At 39.2% G+C, this 21,306-nt stretch overlaps 3 protein-coding genes across 4 annotated transcripts; 2 read left to right on the top strand and 1 right to left on the bottom strand.

Annotated features, from left to right (window-relative positions):
* Window positions 1-334: 334 nt before the first annotated feature.
* LOC137711256 (uncharacterized) lies at window positions 335-4,586 on the bottom strand. Of its 2 annotated transcripts, XM_068450488.1 has the most exons (4): window positions 4,229-4,586; window positions 2,371-3,835; window positions 1,615-1,909; window positions 335-1,389 (listed from the first exon to the last, which is right to left on the bottom strand). In XM_068450488.1, the coding sequence occupies exons 1-3, from the start codon at window positions 4,562-4,564 to the stop codon at window positions 1,650-1,652; spliced, it is 2,061 nt and encodes a 686-aa protein (XP_068306589.1). In that variant the 5' UTR covers window positions 4,565-4,586; the 3' UTR covers window positions 335-1,389; window positions 1,615-1,649. The 2 variants fall into 2 exon arrangements, with proteins under 2 accessions (XP_068306589.1, XP_068306588.1); XM_068450487.1 differs by lacking the exon at window positions 335-1,389 and having other exon boundaries at window positions 1,470-1,909.
* A 3,345-nt stretch (window positions 4,587-7,931) lies between these two features.
* Window positions 7,932-9,811, top strand: LOC137711099 (UDP-glycosyltransferase 89B2). Its single transcript, XM_068450303.1, has one exon. It carries the CDS (start codon window positions 8,258-8,260, stop codon window positions 9,773-9,775), a length of 1,518 nt encoding a protein of 505 aa, XP_068306404.1. The 5' UTR covers window positions 7,932-8,257; the 3' UTR covers window positions 9,776-9,811.
* A 6,367-nt stretch (window positions 9,812-16,178) lies between these two features.
* Window positions 16,179-21,133, top strand: LOC137711673 (protein ENHANCER OF LHP1 1-like). The gene is made up of 12 exons (XM_068450935.1): window positions 16,179-16,562; window positions 16,796-17,913; window positions 18,016-18,192; window positions 18,336-18,449; window positions 18,771-18,875; window positions 19,118-19,252; window positions 19,347-19,402; window positions 19,482-19,584; window positions 19,662-19,778; window positions 19,906-20,032; window positions 20,140-20,270; window positions 20,372-21,133. Exons 1-12 carry the CDS (start codon window positions 16,280-16,282, stop codon window positions 20,804-20,806), a joined length of 2,901 nt encoding a protein of 966 aa, XP_068307036.1. The 5' UTR covers window positions 16,179-16,279; the 3' UTR covers window positions 20,807-21,133.
* The last annotated feature ends 173 nt before the right edge of the window (window positions 21,134-21,306 follow it).

Here is a 21,306-nt window from a genome sequence, read left to right on the forward strand (position 1 = left end):
ATTTTTTTCGGAGCTAAACAACTGAGCCTACAATTAAAGAATTCAGACTGTTAAAATTTAATCCAATAATTACAATTATCATAATTTTTAAAAGGTTTCTTGTTTGTAGTCGTTGGATCAAATTTCAATGATTCAGATTCTTTGCTTAAGAGGCTCAATTTATTTGGGTTCAAAGGGATCCGATTCCGTCCCTAACAACTGAGGGAAATAAGTAAGCTTGGGATTGGCATGGAAGATCGGATGATTAGGGTTCCGAGGGTTTTGGTGTTGGGCAGCACTTGCCAGTGTTTTGAGCACATTGCGGGTTGTGTGTTTGGATGTCACATGGTGCAATGCGAACCTTGATTGCCTAGTTACGAGGTTGGAAATTTGGATGGTGTTGCTACACACTCGTGATATGGGCACACTACGTGTCGATACTGACTAATCTAGCATTCTCGACTTGTAGGAGAGAAACTTGAAAACTTCAGTATGAGCATCCAGACCACGTGACTTGTCAAAACACACCTAATCTTCGTATTTGCTTCCATCTAACTACGTTGTATTTGAGAAATTCTTGTGTACGTTAGAGAGTGGACTAGAGGAGAAACCAAGCGAACTGGAAGCCGTATGCCTCGACGCCAGGAAGAACATAGCATATGCGAACTTGACAAACTTTGAGGCCGAACAAGGAAACGAAGAGTTTCTGTTTGATATGGATTGTGAGAATGCTGGGATTCTTGATCCTTCACACGTTACATCGAGTCGCTTCTTTGATCAGGTTTCGTATCCTTTTGGGTCTAACCGTCGAAACTTGCTCTCAAAGCAAGATGAGACTTTGGAAGAGGATGAAGATAGGGCTGAGGGAATCACTTCCCAGCCAAATTGGCATCCAACTGCTTCAAAATTGTCCATGCCCCCGAAAAGAACTGATGTGGATGGGAGAAGCGGGCTACAGCGAGCAGGTACCATCCCAGGAATCTGAAGAATGGAAATGATCGGTTACCAGCCTCAGCAAGCTTCGTGAAGGTTTGCTGATATGTGCGAGGATGAATGGATTCTGTTTCTTGAAAAGTTCAGGGCTTTACCCCACCCTTGGCAACCGAAGGTCTGCAACAATCGGGCAGAGACAGAGGCTCGGAACATCTTGCAGATTTTAACCTAATTCAACTTCTAGTCTGACATAGAAGAACGGAACCACAGAGGACAAGCTGCTATCAGTTTTCGTTAGGGAATTTGGGATTCTCTAATTTCTGCAGCATCGAAGAACGTCGTCATCAGCGGTAGAAGCAGCCTACGATATAGAAATGTAGATAGTTTCCGAATCAAGAAGATCCTGGATCAGCTGAAGTGCAGGAATAAAGATGAAATCGTGTTCTTCGTTTTCTGTTTTATGCTTGTAGCTTCCATCTGAGTATGGCAAGAAAACAGTAGTAGAAAACCAGAGAAAGTATAGACAGAAATGAGGAAAAGCAAATACAATATGGTTATATATATTCTGAAAGTAGTTTCTTTTAAGTTGGTCAGAGCAGGGCTCCCCGACTCCTTGCACCTGAGTTAAGATACTACTGCAAAATTACTCCACATTCCTGCTCTCCTATGGAATAAGATTCATCAATAAAATTTAGAAATTACTTTATTTGTGGCTGAACAGTGGCAGTTGGAACCGGTTAAGATGGAGCTTGGCTTAATTTTGCGGAACCAGCTGAACCACACAGAATAGAACTGACTACGCCCTTTACAAAACCATCAAAGCAAGCTCGACAAGAGTTTGGCATCAGACTGGGTTTGTGCGGCGGCTGAAACTGCTCAGTGTGGGGGCATTCTAAGCTAGGGAAGGAGTACGTACCAGACTTTGAATGCTTTAAACCACAAGCGCCATAAATGGTATGCGTGGAAAGCCTTGCGATTTCCTTGAATGCATCAACTGCTGAAAAAACAAAAAGATTTCGAGTAAATTAGTTAACTCCTAATTCAAGTAACACGTTTGTTTCATCAAAAGGCAATCAAACAGTGAAAATGCGCCCAACTATTTCTGTTCAATTAACAATGCATTGAAATGTAAAATGCCTTTCCCTCATCGTACTCAAGTAACACAACATCGCTTTTCCCTTATCGTACTCAACATTCCATCATGCCAGCACTAGAGTCAATCAGAGACGAGAGCCAGGGTAATATCTGTCTACTATAAGAGCCAGGAAGTAGAAGGAATACTTGTCGTCAAAGTAATTCTTGGATGCCCCGGGAGTAAATATAAAAGCGGATGTCCTAAAATAGCGATAGTGTGCTTAAGTTTGTACTACCTGCCCTAGTTACTTGCAAACTATAGCATTAACCATGATACGTATATGTATATGGATCAAATATTAAACTAAGAAGTAAAAATCATACCTAATGGTTTGTCTTTGGTTAACATCTTCAAGTTCACCTTCACAACAGACGCGATTTCACTTTTGGCATCTTTTCTTGATTGGCCTTCCAAACAGCTCTCTCCCCGTCCAATATTTCTCTTCTGCGCATCTAATTTACTGGAAGAAGTACTGATCTGTGGTTTGGCATAAAAAGAAGAAAGTGCTCCTTCATTTACTGAACAAGCAGACCTATTTTGCTCATGAATGATGTTTGCTGCAGCCTGCTTTATATGTCTAGCTGAAGGGCCTTCGCTAGGTGCGACTGCATCCTGAGGCGTAACCCTAAACTGCGTATCCTTTTCCAACTTTACAGGTTGATGTCTTATTGTTTCTTTTTCACGAGGACTGCATTTGTAGGACTCCTTTCCGGTTTTTCTCCGATCGCAGGCTCCAAGTTGTTGGCTTCTCAAAATATCAAAACTCGATGTTACATTTGTTGCTTCTTTTGAAGCACTTGACATCCTAGAAAGAAGTTTTGGGTGCTGAACGCCACTGCTGCTGCCAGTGTTTGTATGAACGTGCTGTTTCGACTTAGTGTCACGTGTTCCACAACCAACTTGATTTATTGGTCGATAATACCCTGCGGAAGATGAGGATTGTGCTTGACTTGATGTACCAAAACAAGGATTTACATTAGTTCGTTTTCTTGAATCACTTGTTGTGTTGACGGAACTGCTGCTGCACTTTTTACCAGCGTCCATTCTTGACTTTGCAATTTCCATCATTTTCCATGCTTTGTCGATATCATTTAAGCCACAACTGTCTCGATTTCTCGGTTGTTGACCACTTGTGGAAGCTGAGGACTGTGTATGGCCTGATCTTTCATGGATTACCACACCATTTTCAGGCTTTTGACTACTAATGCAGCCAGATTTAATTGAACTCGAAGAGAAGCTCAATGAACCACTTTGGATGGCATTCCAATTTTCACGGAGTTCTTGTACTCGAGTGCACACATAGCGACGGTGAACCAATGTTCTTGCACCTGATGCTGCAACACTTGGTAGTGTTTCTGCTGGCGTGGTAATTACTTCATCTGCGATACTGGTAGACCTGTCATGGACAACTGGAAGTGCAAAGTGGTTTGGAATTCTAGGGATTCTTGGGAGATATCTATTAGCCACTGAGCTATAACTACATGATTCTTGTACAATGTCAAAGGCCGATATATTTGGGTCGGATGATCCTAAAAGATATTCATCGTCAGAATCAGAACTAGAATCAACATTGTCATCGTGTTCTCCCCTAATGGTAGTGCAGTCAAGGCAGAACCAATCACCTTCGGGCACGGTATTACCCAGTCCAACACAGTACGTATGAGCAGCTGAATCGCAAATATCGCAGAGCAACAGAAGATATTCATCTGCCATGCCGTGGCACACTTGACACGTAACTTCTTCGTAACGAAGAACTTGCCCAGCCATGTTACTAGATGGATGGTGAGCCTGCACATTACAACACAAGAACCAATGTGAGGGAAACATGAATTCGAAAAACGCCAAACGTTAGCAGCTGCAAACTTTAACATAAACTAGAAGTCTAGAACACAACCAATGTCAGAGAAACATAAACTACAGCACAACCAATGCGACATAAACTTAAATTTGAAAACACAAACAATGTGACAGAAACATAAATTTGAAAGAACACAGACTGATAGGAAGCTGCAAACTGTAAATTTACAACACCAACAATGTGACAGAAACACTAATCGAAAGTTAGCAAGCTGCAAACTTTAAGCATAAATTTTTTGAAAATCTAACCGTTCCAGAAAAGCCCAATTCGAAAAATACGAAACCCAGATTAGAAATACAATTAAATTGAAAAAGCATGAATACATGATCACAAGCAGGAATCTTGACGACTCGCTCGCGGGCAAAGACGCCGTCTTTCGGCGGCCGGCGAATGGTGGTGAACCTGCGGCGGCAGAGTGGGCAGCGCGACTCCTTCTTCGACCACTCCATAATGCAGAGAAAGCAGAAGTAGTGGTCGCAGCAATCGATTTCGCCTCTGATCACTTTGCCACCTTCCAGGAAGCAAATTGGGCATCGCTGAGAAGATGAATTTTCGGGTTCTTGGGGTTCGTGGGAAATTGGGTCCTCTTCGATTTTTGATTTTAGGGTTTTCCGCCGTTTGTTTGGGGGAGAAGACGGGCTGTCTGTGTCACCCGCCATTGGAGCTCTCTCTGCGCCAAATCTAAACGGAGTTATGTTTGTTGGGGACATTCTTTATTTTGGTGGCGGAAATTCCTAAACGGGGTTGGAAAGTAAATGGGCCGGGCTTTAATCTAAGTTTTACCCAATCCACTTGAAAATTCTTGGCCTATTGATTTGTTTTCTTTCCTGTTTCTTTCCACATAAGCACATGTTTACTTAAGAACATAAAACGAAGGATAGTGCTATTCACATATTCATATCTATATCCGACAAATTTTTGTTAATTTTTGTCATTAATTTTCTTCAATTCACTTGATCCGATGGCAAAGAATTGTGAAAGGGTGTGGATACACTACCCAAAATGAATAGGAGATCTGTGGAGTTAGGAATAGGGAAAATAAGGAAACGAAATCAATTAATAATTGATTACCCTCCTTAATTAATTTGATTATCGATTTTCAATTATTTGAATAGTGGTAGGAGAAACTCATACTTTTCTGATTTCATGTGTGCTATAGGGCTTGTTGGGGAGTGATCTTGTGAGGACCATAATCACACTTTAGTAGAAAAACACTTCAATCTTATAGCTCATTTGAAAATGTTTTAAAAATTACTGAAAGCGTTTTTGGATAAAAAAATTTCCAACCGAGTCCTTATTCTTCACAAAACTAGTTGGAGTTTCTCAACCACCCCCCCCCTCCCCCCCCCCCAAAAAAAAACACCCTAGAATTATACCATAATCACACAACAATAGAAAAACTTTTTTTTTTTTGAAGTGTTTTTAAAATGATTAAAAACGCTGTTAGTGAAATTTATATTGGGTTCTAAAAGCACTTTAAATATTTTTTTGGTTAAAAAAAAAAGAAAAAAAAAACCAAATATATGCTTCTTACAAGAAGCACTTGGGTTTTTACTAAATATTAGTTTCAAAAACATTTTCAACAAAAAAAGTTTCAGTCATTTTAAATACATTTCCAAATAAGCCCTTCACCATTATCACAAAAGAAATAAACAAGAATTTTATAAAATCATATGTATTAATGCATTGTATCTACTCATTGCAAATTCCTTATTTCAAACATAACGTAATTTGTAGGAAGAAATTCGAGCTCAATTAGTATATATCACTTTGCCTCCTAAACCCGAATTGACTTTGGTCTACACATTTTTGTTGTTTTATTATTGTGTTTTCCTTTTCCCCAATATACTTTGTCCGTTTGAACTCACACCGTCATGCAATGACTCAACTCCTTTCCACCACTGTAGTAAATGACCACTTACTTGTCCTTAATTTCTGTCATGAATCTTGCATGTTGTCAAAATTTTGTTGCGGAGTAGTTGGTTTCCTAAACACCAATACATCGAGCTTTCCTGGTTTGGTGAACAATAATCAACGGCGCATGAGGGTAGAGGCAGGTCAAGTTTCTCTTTGGTGGGCCAAAAATTCAATCAATCACGTGATTAATTTCACTCTAATTCAACTTTATATGCAATTTTGTTTGATTTTCAAATTAGGCAAAACAAGAACAAAGGAGAAGCCGAAAGGCCCCGTTGAAAAAACAAGTGACGGTGGAGTCGTTGCAAACTAAGAAAAACTAACCAGTGACGGAGCCACTAAGGAACTAGAATGGTCCCTAGCTGATTTCGCATTTTGTTTTTCTTGCTACAGATGATGCTGATGCATATGACTCTAATACCTCATATTCTCTTTATTCCTCTTGTTGCGTTGCAGTCTTCACTTCTACTTATTCTATTAATGTTTCTTTGGTTTTTACTTATATCTTAAAGATTTTCTTGCTTACTCTTTACCTTGTATTCAGGTTTTTGGATTTGTGCAATGTTTTTAATTATCTTTATTGAATTTAGAGTCTTTCTATTTTTATGCAAATTACGTCAATCTCTAATGTTCTGAGTTCAAATTATCTAAGTTTGTGAAAGGTCTTCCTACATATCATGAAACTGACTCCGCCGCCGAAACTGACTAGTCATATGGTGTCCAAAAGATAGATCGGCTGAAACTATGAGGCCTCAGTGGTGATCTTGCGTAGGACATGGGAGACCGTCACGGATGAGAGAAACCATCAGAATAAGCAATGTGGGAGAAGGAGGCTCCACATAAAACAGTCCCGCTACATTCATGGGCAACAACCCCATGAACGTGAGTCTAAAAGTAGAGTGATGGTTCCAAGCTCCGTCAACGTTCAACTTTATAAGAGGGGATTGTGGGGCTAACCATGATAACGACCTCGGAGCGCGGCAGGCCCGTGAGAGGAAACGGTGGAAGATGGATTCTATTCACCTCGGCACCTCGCCAATGTTCCTCTTCTCGATTCCTCCTGTTCTTCATCTTCTCCGTTCAGAGGAAGAATCATATAAATGAAGAAAATGGAAGTGGTGGAGGAGGCCCAATAATTGCTTCTTTTCCCCTTTTATCTGGTAGTTTTGCAGATGGCTTACGAACGTGAATTATGTGACTACCAGTGTAAAAGGATAGGAGACCCATACCCCATTGGACATGTAAGAGGAAAAAGCTGATTAATTCCCACTCCTCTGCCTGTGAGCAGGTAATATTTTTGAGACATTCAAGAAATTTGGGAGAATATTTTTGCTTAACACTCTAAAAAATGACGGTGATACTCAATACTCTATTTATTACGATTAGATAAGTTTACATTTTAAGATATGTGTAGTGAATAGACACAAATCACAAAATTTAAACTTATCTAACATACATAAGATGATGAGCATTATTATCATTTGAGCATGGTGAGAAAAATGCATCCATAAAAAAAATTGCAAGAGTAAAAGAAATCATACAAAAAAAAAAAAACGTAATTAACAAAATTAATGAAAATCCATAACAAGAAATGATGATGAACTAATTGAAAAGCCCCTTAGCACTACGATTTATTAGTATTTTTCTTTATTTGTAAGTGAGAGATCTTATGTTTGATTGTCGTCAAAGACGAATTTGAACCACATTAATGTTATCTCATTGTGAAACTAAGCCCTCTACCTCTAATGAAGATAATATCGTTTGTTAAAAAAAAATTGGCAATGACCCCCATCCCTCTGCCTTTTGAGAAATTTTTTATTATGATCGGAACACGAATGGTATACTATGTATTTTTATATAAGTGGGGAAATTTTTATTCTTTAAGTTATACCGTACTGCTTTCCTTCCTACCAATCCATCACCAGTCACCCCCTCTACCTTTTGAGAAATTTTTTTATTGTAACCGGAACACGAATGGTACATTACGTATTTTAATATAATTAGGAAAATTTTTATTTTTTAAGTTATTAACATTTTAACATACACATTTAACTATTTGTATAGTAACATATAATGTACGACTCCGTATACCGATCACATTGAAAAATTACTTCTACCTTTTTGGCCTTTTCCATCCCATGCCAACCAGAATTTGCCAAAAAATTACTATAAACCAAACCTACCTCCTCACCTCCTCTCCACAACTTAAACAAAGCATTAACATTTTCTTCTCTGTATCAAATTGATTAAAAAACAAAAAATAAGAAAACTGACTATATTTCTACGTCTTAAAGAGTATCTATGCATCGAGATATGGGTCCAGATCTCTGTTCCGGTCTTCCCTTCGTTGCTTTTTATAAAGAAAACCTACCTGGGTTTAACCCTAATTCAAATAATATTTTTGGAAAACCCAGCACAGATTCATCACGTCCACCATGAGTTCTGCCTCTTCAACCAAACCCCACGTCTTGGTGTTTCCATACCCAGCACAGGGTCACATGATCCCTCTCATCGACCTCACTCACCAACTCGTCAGTCGTGGACTCACCGTCACCGTCCTCGTCACCCCTAAAAACCTCCCTCTCCTCGACCCCCTCCTGTCCTCCTCCTCCTCCCAAAACCCTAACCCTAATCCCATCGAAACCTTAGTCCTCCCTTTCCCTCCACACCCCTCCATCCCTGCCGGCATCGAGAACGTCAAGGATCTCCCCATCCCCTACTTCTCCGCCATGATGTGTGCCTTAGGCCAACTACACGACCCCCTCCTCCGCTGGTTCAACTCCCACCCCAACCCCCCCGTCGCCATCATCTCCGATATGTTCCTCGGCTGGACCCACCGCCTCGCAACGCAGCTGGGTATTCAGCGGCTCATATTCTCCTCCTCCGGCGCCTTTGCGCTTTCCATCGTCGACGCGCTCTGGGAACGCACGCCAAAGCGAGACGACCCAGAGGACCAAGACCAAGTTTTTGCATTTCCCCAAGTTCCTAATTCCCCGAAATACCCCTGGTGGCAGCTCTCCACCGTGTACCGCTCCTACGTGGAGGGCAACCCCGACTCGGAGTTCATCCGAGACGGATACAAAAGTAACAGGGCAAGTTGGGGACTCGTCGTCAACTCGTTCACCGAGTTGGAACGGGTTTATCTCGAGCATCTCAAAAAAGAGCTGGGTTACGATCGTGTGTGGGCAGTCGGACCGCTCCTCCCTCCCGACAGGGTTACAGATCACGTTGACAAGGATGACGAGTCCAGGCCCACGGAAATAAGGGGCGGATCCAGCGCAGTTTCTCTGGACCACATCAAGTTGTGGCTGGACGCGTGCGCAGAGGACCACAAGGTGGTGTACGTGTGCTTCGGGAGTCAAGCGGTGTTGACCAACCATCAGATGGAAGCTGTCGCGTCGGGATTGGAGAAAAGTGGAGTCCGGTTTGTTTGGTCCGTCAAGGGACCCACAAAGGGACACGTGGAGGGAGATTATGGCGTAGTGCCGGCAGGGTTTGAGAATCGGACGGCAGGGAGAGGGCTGGTGATCAGAGGGTGGGCCCCGCAGGTTTTTATATTGAGTCACCGAGCCGTGGGTGCGTTCCTGACTCACTGCGGGTGGAACTCGGTTCTGGAATCGGTGGTGGCAGGCGTGCCGATGCTGGCGTGGCCAAGGGGGGCTGACCAATTTTGCAACGCTACGTTGCTCGTGGACCAGCTGAAGGTTGGGGTCAGGGTGTGCGAGGGCGCGAGTACAGTCCCTGACTCGGACGAGTTGGCACGAGTGCTGGCGGAATCGGTGAGTGGGGACTGGGCTGAGAGGGCTGGAGCCGCGGGGTTGCGGGAGGCGGCGCGTCAGGCTATAAAAGAAGGTGGGAGTTCGGTGAACGAGTTGGATCGTTTGGTATGCCAACTTTGTGCGTTGGAAATTCCGGCGAGTAGTAATTTGCAATCCATGCGAAATGGAAATTGAACGAGTATTATTTATGATAATAATAAAAAGAAATTATTACAAATTTTGCTTGTGGGTTTCCTTGTTAATTAATGATTTTGAAATTATTGCAAATTATGGCAAAAAATATAAGAGAATTTTAGCGAAAAGTTCTAGATAATGTTCATTTTAAAGAAAAATCATGTTTTTATACTAAAAAATTAATTATGGTATTAATGACTTGACTCTTTATTTTGTTTTTATCGTTAAAATTCAAAGTTTTTAAACTTTATTCATTAATTTTCTTACAATATAACTTATAAATGCAGTGGTACAAGTTGCGTTACGTCAATTTTTTGTATGGAATGTAGGGTCCAAAATTGTACATCTATTTATATGGTGATTTGGACAATTCCGAGCTAGCTAGCCTCCAGTCATATTAGCTTGGAACGTTTTGAACATTAACGTAATGTTATATGTTTCAACGTATCTGCGTGATATTGCGTTATTAATTTCGACGTTAACATTCCGAAAAATGCATGCAAGGTTTTTTATGCCCACAATTGAGTAGAGGGCAAGAGATAATCAAACTTATTAAAAGACAAACTTCTCAAAGAATTATCACGTTTACGTAAGGGAACATCTCTTATTACGTTTTTTAATGAGACATTAAAAAGCTTATTGAAAGACAAACTTCTCAAAAAGCTTAATAAGTTTGTCTTTTAATTTTGAAGTTTGATTGTTATTTAGTACTACGGTCTATTGATATTCTTTTTCACTTGTATGTGAGAAGTCTTAGGTTTGATTGTTACAAAGGCGAATTTGAATTACATTATTACTAGCCTATTGTGAAACTAAACATATATTCTCCCTTACTGTAGATAATATCGTTTTTTCAAAAAAAAAAAAAAAAAATATTGAATTTTACCCATATCCCACATAATCAAACTATTAAAAGACAAACTTCTCAAAAAATTCATAATAATTTCAAACAAAGAAAACGCTTGATGTCTCACATTCTTATATCTATCTGCCACATGCGAAAGACATATATAACCATGACATTAAAATATTTTTGATTAGTCGCAAGTTGATTTTGAAATTAGTAATTTACATTTTATTTTGGTTTCTAATAATGAAAATCAATAAAATTTATCTTTGAGTTTGTCCATCGTAATGTTGGTTCTTCCATAAAAAATCTGTCAATATCGTTGTTAATTGGAGGGGTTTGTTTAATAAAAATATCTTTACAAAGGTGGTCATGTGGATGACTTAACGAGGATATTAACAAAATTTTTACGAAATGACCAAAATAATTTACTATGAACAAACTTCTTCTTGTCAAGAACCAGAGTCAAAAGTTAAGTCAATCGAAAAAACCTTTGCAATTTTTTTAGTTAGATAGTACTTCTGGTGAGTGGAGATTATTTTGATTACATTTATAAAGTTAAGTCAATCGAAAAAACCTTTGCAATATTGACATGGCTTAACTGTGACCGCACAAATATGAGGGAATGAGAAGAGCACCCAAGCAAGAGGGCAGACGATCTGCCTCCTATTTATATTACTCGATTCATTCATATATCAGCCAACCAAATGTAGTAAATAATAGTTAACTATGTGATAAAATAACAAAGGGTTTTTTTTTTTTTTTTTTTTTATTACAAATGGTCCATGAAATTGATCAAACTCATTATTTTGGTCCCTCACTTCCAAAATCAATCAATGTTGTCCTTGACATTCACTACCGCACATCAATTTGGTCATTCCGTTAAGATTATGTCAACTATTATGTGAGTTTGTATGTTGGACCCACAAATCCAATGAAATGGTGACACGTGGATTTACACAAAATAAGGGTTTTTATCGCAAATGATCTTTGACATTGATCTGACTTCTTATTTTGGTTCCTGAGTTTAAAAAATCGATAAATTTGGTCCCTGACTTTCAATACCGTACGCCAATTTAGTCCTTCTATTAAAGTTTCGTCAATATTTTTGTCCCACTAATCCAAGCATATAATGTCACGTGGATTAACTACAAGAAACTATTTTTTTTTTAAATTTAAAACTAAAAATGAAAACTAAAAGAAAAAATAGTCATCGTCGTTTTCATTAGGGTATGCTAAAGAAAAGGAAGGCATTATGACACCACTAAAGCACTTAGCCTGCTGAACTCATTCCTCATTCTCTCTAGTCGGTTATACTCTTATCAAATTTGAATTGAATTTGGATTCGATTTTATCGAATTCAGATCGAATTTTTTTTTTTTTCAATTTGGGGTTGTGAGATGCGAGAAAAATGCCATCACGGAATACTTGTTCATTGGTTCACTCTTAAAAAATTAGTTTCTTGTACTTAATCCACATGGAGCCATATGTTGGATTAATGGGACCACATCAGCATGCAAACGAAAAATATGGATGAAATTCTAACGGAATGACTAAATTCTAACGAAAAATATGGACCACATCAGGGACCAAATTTATCAATTTTTGAAATTTAGGAACCAAAATGAGGAGTTGGATCAATGTCAGGGACCATTTGCGATAAGAACCCTTATTTTGTGTATATCCACGTGTCATCATTTCATTGGATATGTGGGTCCCACATACAAACTAACTGAATAGTTGACGAAATCTTAACGAAATGACCACATTGATGTGGGGTAGTGAATGTCAGGGACGACATTGTTTGATTTTGAAAGTGAGGGATTGAAATGATGAGTTTGATCAATCTCAGAGATCATTTGTGATAAAAACCCAATAACAAATGAGAAGAAAGAATTCTTTATATTTGTTTTTATTTTATATACGAATCGATACTGAAGGATAAAGGAATTCGAATGTGAGACCTCAAGTACAATTACGTTCTTCACTGACTGAGACAAATTAACGAAGTTGATTTTGGATGGCTTGCGAACATTGATATAAACCTATTGCGAAGATCCATACATACAAGTATGATATATTCCAAACTTGTCTCTCTATCAAAAATGCTTACATAACCGGAAATTGTAGCCTTGAAAAAGAAAAAAAAAAAAAAAATCACATACAAAATAGTAGCTCTGTGGAAAACCTAGCTAAAACACGAAACAATGAAGAGTATAACAAAACTTTGTGCCCTAAAACTAAATTCAAGCCGCCGCCGCCGGCGTCTCCACCGGCCAGTGCTCTCTAGCTCTTCGATCCTTACTTAGTTATTCTTAGGCGGATGAAGTTTTGGGACATGGTAGTCAGCATTGAAAGGTATAAAACCAGCTATTTTAACCTTCACATGACCACGACTACTTGTACTTATCAATCTACGTTCTCCATTACTTTTCAACAGTTCCTCTCTTACCATTCCCAGATTCCTTTCTGTCACTATTTTCCTCGCCAGAATTCTTGTATCTTCAACTTCTTCCACAGCAGCAGGAACGCCGTCGTAAATTTCCTGAAAACGTAGTAGTTTTTCTTAGAACTGTAAAGATGCTGAATTTGTAGGACACACACTATGCTTATAGTGATGCATTTCACTTCCTCTTCTCCCTGTGCATATTAATGGTTATTTTTGGCTTTTGAATTGATAATCAAAGGATAATCAAATGACAGAAAATAAACAAGAAGCTAGTGTACCTTTTCAACATCGACGAGGCTGCTTCTCAGCACCACTAAACGACCAGTTTCATCAGCAGCCAGCACTACTTTGCTCATAGCTATATATTGTATTAGATGTATAAAACAAAATACAGGTACAAAGGTAATTAGCTTTAAAGACGCCATTTTTAAGTTCCTATCAAACTTGAACAGCTAGAAGAACCCTAGTGATGAAAGGGAAGAAGGTCGATATATAAAGATTGTTCGAGCAATTTTAGAAAATATGAAAAATAATAATATAATTCCTAATGATAATAATCATAAAGAAATTCACAACATCAATTATATATGAGATTAATATAAACAACTAGAGAAAAAGTTAGAATAACTGACAAACTTGGAGATTGAGGCTTGCATAAATGCAATGTCCTAAAGATAGAATTTCGCCCCTACTCTTGTGCTTGTAGTTCGGTAGGCGTCCATCTCCCAGGATTCAACAATCTATAATCCGAAGTCAAAGCACTTCAATCTTCGGACTCTGGCGAACTTTATATATTCCATACTCTCAAGACATGACTCGGAATTTGACAAACGAAGCATGAGAGAAATAAAGTGGGGAAACCCTATTTCTCAAGAGTAAAAATTAACTCTAATTTTCTATATTTAATACCAATGATTTCATGGGTTTATATAGAATCCAATTTCTACTTATCAAAGAGATGTAAACTTTCATCTATAAGTATACATCACTTATCAAGGGAATACAACTAAACAACATAACCTTTATAAGAAATTGGTTAACAATATTTTTCATTCAATTATTAAAATTATATACTATAATATATAATATATAATATATAATTTCCAACAAAGATCACCAAACCAAGGTCAAACCGTCAAAGTAGCAAAGCTACGGGCCTACGGCTAGTACCAGTCAACACTTTGCCTTTCTTTTCTCCATGATAAAATATGATTACGGAGTTTTTGACAGAGGTAGAGTTACCTGGGAAAAAGGATCGATCTGTCTGCCGCCATGCATGCAACGAGGAGGTTTCTTTTCCTGGCCAACGTTGGCCGCATACAAATTAAACCTAGGGTTTCCAACTTTATAGTAATTTTAATTAGTTCTAGACCCTCCTCCCCATATGTCATTCTGTCCTGGGGTAAATTAAACTAACATGCATGGTGAAATTTGAGGTGGAGTTTGAGATGGAAGCACATGCTTCTCATTTGACCAAGTTGCAAACTTGTTGGTTTGGTACATTTTGAAGTGTGAAGAGAGGGATGAGCATTATCTCCGGATTCTCACGTCTTAGCCGTTTATCGTACATCGTGTAGTCAGTTTTTGTTAGATATTATCAGTTTTCGTTAGATATTATTTGTGTTTATTTTAAATAAAAAATTTAAAATGATTTCTGACTGTACCATATACAATGAACGACTAGGATATGAGGATCTCTACCATCTCACAATTTGAATTCGGATGAATTCCAAAGGCTGCTTGAGCAAGTCCGCATGTGAGATTTGACTGATTTTATAAGGTTCCCCACCCCCAAAGTAGAGCCATCAACGGTAAAGAAATGGGTTCAAACTTGAAACACCATGGTATGCATGGGCGTGAAAACGTTTACATTCCCATGGATTTAGGAATTTGAGATATGTAACAGTCGGTGAATCAGTTAAACGGCTACGTGAAAATAGAGAAATGTTAATCATTACGGAATGTATTTATATTATCTGTTTTCTTAAACGGCTACGTGAAAATAGAGAAATGTTAATCATTATGGGGTGGCTTAGTGGTTGGGGACGGAATTCCAGACCAATATTCTATATGTTTTGTCTTGGGTTCAATTTGTGACGTTGTTGAATCACACAATGATGACTAGAAGAAGGCTAAAATGCCCAAATAAGTCTTCTTAGCCCTTGAAAAGTTAGAATGACGTAACGAAGCCACTAACTAGTTTCCTTTAAAAAAATAATAAATAACAAAGAGGAACGACGAAATACAAACTTTGTGATGCAAGAGTTCTTTGGCTAAGAAAATCATGTCACTCTTATCTTTAATATATAGCTTATATTTTTCACATTCAAGCAGTATGTGTTACTTGCTAAACTTTATAATCATGGTCACCTGTTACCAACCTTGGCCTACATATGTATCATCTTTCAACGAACACAATTATACATATTATGCATCATTATTTAATTAGACTCTAATGTATCTCAGTAACTCGTAGGAAATGCCCCAATAACCAAATCATTTTATGCAGATTATGTTCCTACCGACAGAGAGAGCTAAGACCAAAGAGAGAGGGGTCGGGTAGAGTCAAAAGATGAGGTAGTGATGGGACAAGGATCCTCTCGTGGGGATATATGGATCAATCATTTGTGTCCGTTTATCATACATCATGCGATTAGAAATAAGTTTAAATTTTAAATTGAATATAAATAGTACCTAATGAAAACTGGCCTCACAATGTATGATGAACGGACACGATTAATTAATCATTCGAATCTCCACAAAGAGGTGTTTGAAATTGTGTAAAGAAAAAAAGCTTCCTTTCTTTTTTCATTTATGCAAATCAGTTTGATACATACGCAAAATTAGTCAACAAAAAACACAAAATTACTTATGCACATGTATCGAACTGTAATCCGAAAATATACTAACATTTACTTACTTTTAATAAGTCAAATATATTAGGGAGAAGAAAAAGTTGAAGAAAAAACGTCCGCATTTGGGTGGGCTGGTGGGCTTTTTACTGGGTAAGATCGAACCGAGATATTTTCTAAAGCCCATAATCAAAGCCCAAAAGCAGCAAAAATCTTGAATCTTACCCGCCAAACCTAAACCCCCATTTTCCCGCCAAAACCCACACTGCCTTTTCCTCTCAATTAGTTTCTCACGCAAAATTAAACAAATCCATCGAAATCCGAATCCGAGTTTCCGTCGGTCCGCACGCAGAGCCATGAAGATCCGAACGTTGAAGCTTCGAGAGGCCCACATGCCCACGAGCAGCGGCGGCGGGCCGTCGTACTGCTCGGTGTTGTGGGACCAGAAAGCCTACCACGTGGTGACGGCCTCCTCCTCCGACCCCACAATCGCTATCCACGACTCTCTTCTGCTGTCCAGCCCTCCGAAGCTCCTCCGCCACCACCGCGATGGTGTCACGGCTCTCGCTCTCAGCCCCAACTCCACCTGCCTCGCCTCCGGCTCCGTCGACCACTCCGTCAAGCTCTACAAGTTTCCAGGTCATTTTCTCCCTTCCATTTCTCTTGATATTTGGATTTTGGGCGTTTTGCAAAAATTGGTTTTTTCGATTTGTTCGATTTTTGTTTGAATTTGATCAATTAGCAAAATTTACTTTGGTAGTTTCAATTTGATATGTGAAATTGCTGGAATTAAAAGGGATTATTGTTAATTTCTCTGTGTTATTGCTCTCAGATGTTAATTTGTGATTAATTTTATAATTAAACTTTGTTAGGTGGAGAATTTCAGACTAATATAACCCGATTCACCCTGCCAATACGCGCCCTGGCGTTTAACAAATCCGGCACCCTATTGGCAGCTGCTGGTGATGATGAAGGCGTTAAGCTTATTAACACAGTTGATGGTTCAATTTCAAGAGTTCTCAAAGGACACAAAGGACCTGTGACCGGCTTGGGTTTCGATCCCCTCAGCGAATACTTGGCCTCTATTGATTCCACTGGGACTGTTATATATTGGGAACTTTCATCTGGGACCACATTGCATACCCTTAAAGGGGTAGCTCCTAACTCGGGTTTCGATCACTCCATCATGAATGTACTTAGCTGGAGTCCTGATGGTGACAAGTTAGCCGTGCCGGGGTTGAGAAATGATGTGGTGGTTTATGATAGAGACACAGCTGAAAAGCTGTTTTCGTTGAGAGGTGATCACACGCAGCCTATTTGTTCCTTGGCTTGGTCGCCTAACGGAAAATACATGGCTACTTCTGGTTTGGATAAGCAGGTTCTCATCTGGGATGTTGATCGGAAGCAGGACATTGACAGGCAGAACTTTGATGAGAGAATATGTTGCTTGGCGTGGAAGCCAATTGGCAATGCACTGGCTGTTATTGATTGTATGGGCAAGTATGGTGTGTGGGATTCGGTGACTCCTTCATCAATGAAGTCTCCCACTGAAGATGTTCCCAATCTACAGTCTAAGAACAGCAATGGGCTACTTTTGTTTGACGAAGAGGAGGGTCAGGAGCTTAGCACTTCTGGCAGTTTAAGTGATGTTGGTGAAGATAGTATTGGGGAATCCAAGCCACCTAGCAGGAAGAGGCCGCACAAGCACACTGCATATGAGGATGATTTGGAAGAGGATGGTTTTGATGGCTTTAGGTTGATACCAAATGTTGAGTTGGGGTCCCGTAAAAAAGCACGGCGTAAACACAGTGAAAATGCTGATAATGAGAATGAGGGAGTAAGCAACAAAATGACATCAATTAGATCGAAAATGCAGGTGGCATTCCAGCCTGGTGCTACTCCTTTGCAGCCCGGAAAAAGGCGCTTTCTGTGCTATAACATGCTTGGCTCCATAACTACAATTGAACATGATGGGTTCTCCCATATTGAGGTAACCTATGGCATAAGTCATCAAACTCTCACTCGTAAGACTTGCTTTTGTTAGCCAGGAGTGCCTTTATATTGTACTTACATTTAAGTGTGTGCGATGCAGATAGATTTTCATGATACAAGTCGAGGCCCAAGAGTTCCATCAATGAATGATCATTTTGGTTTTACAATGGCTTCACTTAATGAGAATGGAAGCGTTTTTGCAAATCCATGCAAGGGCGAAAAGCACATGAGTACTCTCATTTATCGCCCATTCAGTAGCTGGGCGAATAATAGTGAGGTTAGATTATTCCCCTTTAAAATTATGTATTCATGCTGTATTCTGGTGTGGTAAGTTATACACGCACACTTTGAATTATTTAACTGCCTACAAATGGTGAATACAAGAACTTTTGTATATGCTGATGTGTGATGCAAATCCAGTGGTCTATGCGATTGGAAGGGGAAGAAGTGAAGGTTGTGGCACTTGGTACAGCTTGGGTGGCAGCAATTACGAGTCTTAACTTCCTTCGCATTTTCACTGACAGTGGTTTGCAGGTATGCTGATATACTTCAAATCTTATTTCTCTTGTAGGTTAATTAAGTTATTCTTGGGGAGTGGGATTGTTAAGTTATTTATAGCTGTCTCTTTAGCAGTGATCTCTCTACAAATTTAATACATTGTACACTAGGAACTGCTTTAGCAATGACCCTTCATATATTTAGCGTAAAACGGCCAGGAACTTGTTGGAGTGATTGAGGTTAACTATGTAAATTAGTTGATGCATCGCACTTTTGATTTGAAGTTACTCTAAATTGTTGACGGTAGTGAGCTTAGTTTCCGGAGATTTCTGTTTTTCTGAATTCATTTCATTTCAGAAACATGTTCTCTCCCTTGATGGACCTGTCGTGACCGCATCAGGCTTCAAGGATGAGCTTGCGATTGTCACTCATGCTTCTGATTGTCTCCCCTCAAATGAGCAGGTCTGATTTTCAAGTTATTATCAATATTATATTTGTACACTGATATGTTAGGGCTTTTCTTACAGAATTCACCATTTCGATTTGAGATATGTAGATTTATAAGTCCAGAAGTGCATAAGTTTTAAATAAATTTGATCAATTATCCTCCACTCCTTCTGGCTGATGGTTTGCACTCGTTATCTGAAACTATTTTACTTTGCTGATATAAAATTGTTTTTTTTTTTTTCTTCTGAAACATGCAGATGCTTGAATTTAGAGTATTCAACATAACTAAGGGGAGCGAGCCTCTTAGAGGACGGCTGCCACTGACTCCTGGTTCACATTTAACATGGTTTGGATTTAGTGAAGAAGGGCAATTAAGCTCCTATGATTCCAAGGTATGTTCACTCTATTTTCAAGTTATTCGATTACTATGACTAAGAAACCACTTTTGAGATTGGATATGAGTCGTTTTCTTTATTCTTTCCATAGGGAGCGATGAGAGTTTTTACAAGCCAATATGGCGGCAGTTGGCTCCCACTCTTCAGGTTCAAGATTCTTCTGTTAAAGAATATATATGGAATGCTTCTCTAAACAAGAATCTATAACAAATAATCTATTATGCAGTGCTAGCAAAGAGAAGAAGTCAAATGAAAACTATTGGGTGGTTGGGTTGAATGCAAGCAAATTGTTTTGTATAGTTTGCAAAAGTCCTGACTTATACCCCCAAGTAAGGACTGCTCGCCACCTCCTTCCTCTCAGATGTTTCCTGTGTTAATATTATCTTGACCATCCTACTTTTTTCAGGTGATGCCGAAGCCAGTCCTCACTCCGCTAAATTTTTCGTTCCCTCTAGCGTCCTCTGATCTAGGGGCAGAAGCCCTTGAAAATGAGTTTATACTAAACAACATGCACCTTGTACAGGTTTGTCCTTTCACTCTGCTCACCTCATCGTGTTTATGTTTCCATGTTTGAGAAAAGAATTGCCTGCTTTATGCCTGTTCTACCTGCTGCTGGTGAATGCCTCGGATGCTAACACGTATGTTTACAGATTCAAAAGCAAATAGAAGAAGTGGGCGCTGCTGGTTTGGACACCACTTCACTTGACGATGAAGCTTTCAATACAGAAGCAGCTCAAGACAGATGCATCTTAAAGCTTATCGCGTCCTGCTGCAACGGTGGGTCTTTTACATTTTATTGCAACATCTGGCCTCCGAATTGGGTAATCTTGGTTCTTGATTAAAATTATTAAGTGCTAAAATGCTTGCTTGTGCGGCAATTTCAGGAGATAAGCTTGTGAGAGCGACTGAACTCGTGAAGCTTCTGTCCCTCGAAAAATCAGTAAGGGGTGCAATTAAGCTTGTCACTGTTCTGAAGCTCCCTAACTTGGCTGAAAAGTTCAACAGCATACTGGAGGTAAGGTTTCAAATTCCAAACTATGAGTCTGCATATTGCAAACCAATCCGGTTTCCACTTCCACCGTGCGGTTCCTTATGATCTTTCATGTCTTCTAACAGGAAAGGTTGCTCAACGAGAGTAAAAGAACCGCGGAAACCACTTTCCCTACCTCAAACTGCAACGCATCTTTCATCACGGATGACATTGCAGCCGGAAAGAAAATGATCTCTACCGAGCAAAGTAAGTTGTCAGGAAACGGCATTCCATTATCAACACCAAAACTGTCTGCTCCCTTGTTTGCCAAGAAAGCGAAAACGCAAGAACCTAAAGCTGGAACAGAGAAAACAGACGAAAAGCAAACTGCAACGGCGGATGATGATGTTGGGAAGGTAAAAACGACAGAGGTGAAAAACGCCACAGAGGTGAACAACAATGCAGGAGAGATGAAGAAGGTAGGGGAAGTGTCTGAGGTATCAAATGATCAAGAAAAAGTGAAGAAGGCAGAAGCACCACGACGAGCATCTAATCCATTCATGAAGAAATTAATTAAGTAGATTAAGTTCCTCTTAGTTCCCTAATTACAAGGAGCTTAGAGTTTGATTAGCATTAGTAGTAAAGTAATCCGACCCAGAAAACTTGTTTCAAAGTGTTATTTTCCCCTTACCTTGGCTTTTTCTATCTGCCTAGTGTGCTATGTAATTATGTTGACAAATCAAAGCTTTTAGTTTTTAATTTAGAAGTATTTGTTGATTTGCCTCCTAAACTTGTATGGAGTTGTCAATTTTCTCTCTGAACTTTAATTTTAGCCGATTACCCCCTTAAACTTTTATAATTAGCCAATTTCTCTCTTGAACTATAATTTTCGCTGATTATCCCACTCAACTTTTATAAATGGCCAATTCCCTCCTTGGCATTAGATTTTAAAAAATTTCATTCAAATTTTCGTTCATCTAATTTTTCATCATTTTTGCCTTCATACATGTGTAATTTGCTGTTTTTGTGATCAAGATGGAGGAAAATTGGTTGAAATTTTTTAAAATCTACCACGGGGAGA

Source organism: Pyrus communis, chromosome 12 (genome assembly GCF_963583255.1).
Source record: "Pyrus communis chromosome 12, drPyrComm1.1, whole genome shotgun sequence".
Taxonomy (NCBI): domain Eukaryota; kingdom Viridiplantae; phylum Streptophyta; class Magnoliopsida; order Rosales; family Rosaceae; genus Pyrus; species Pyrus communis.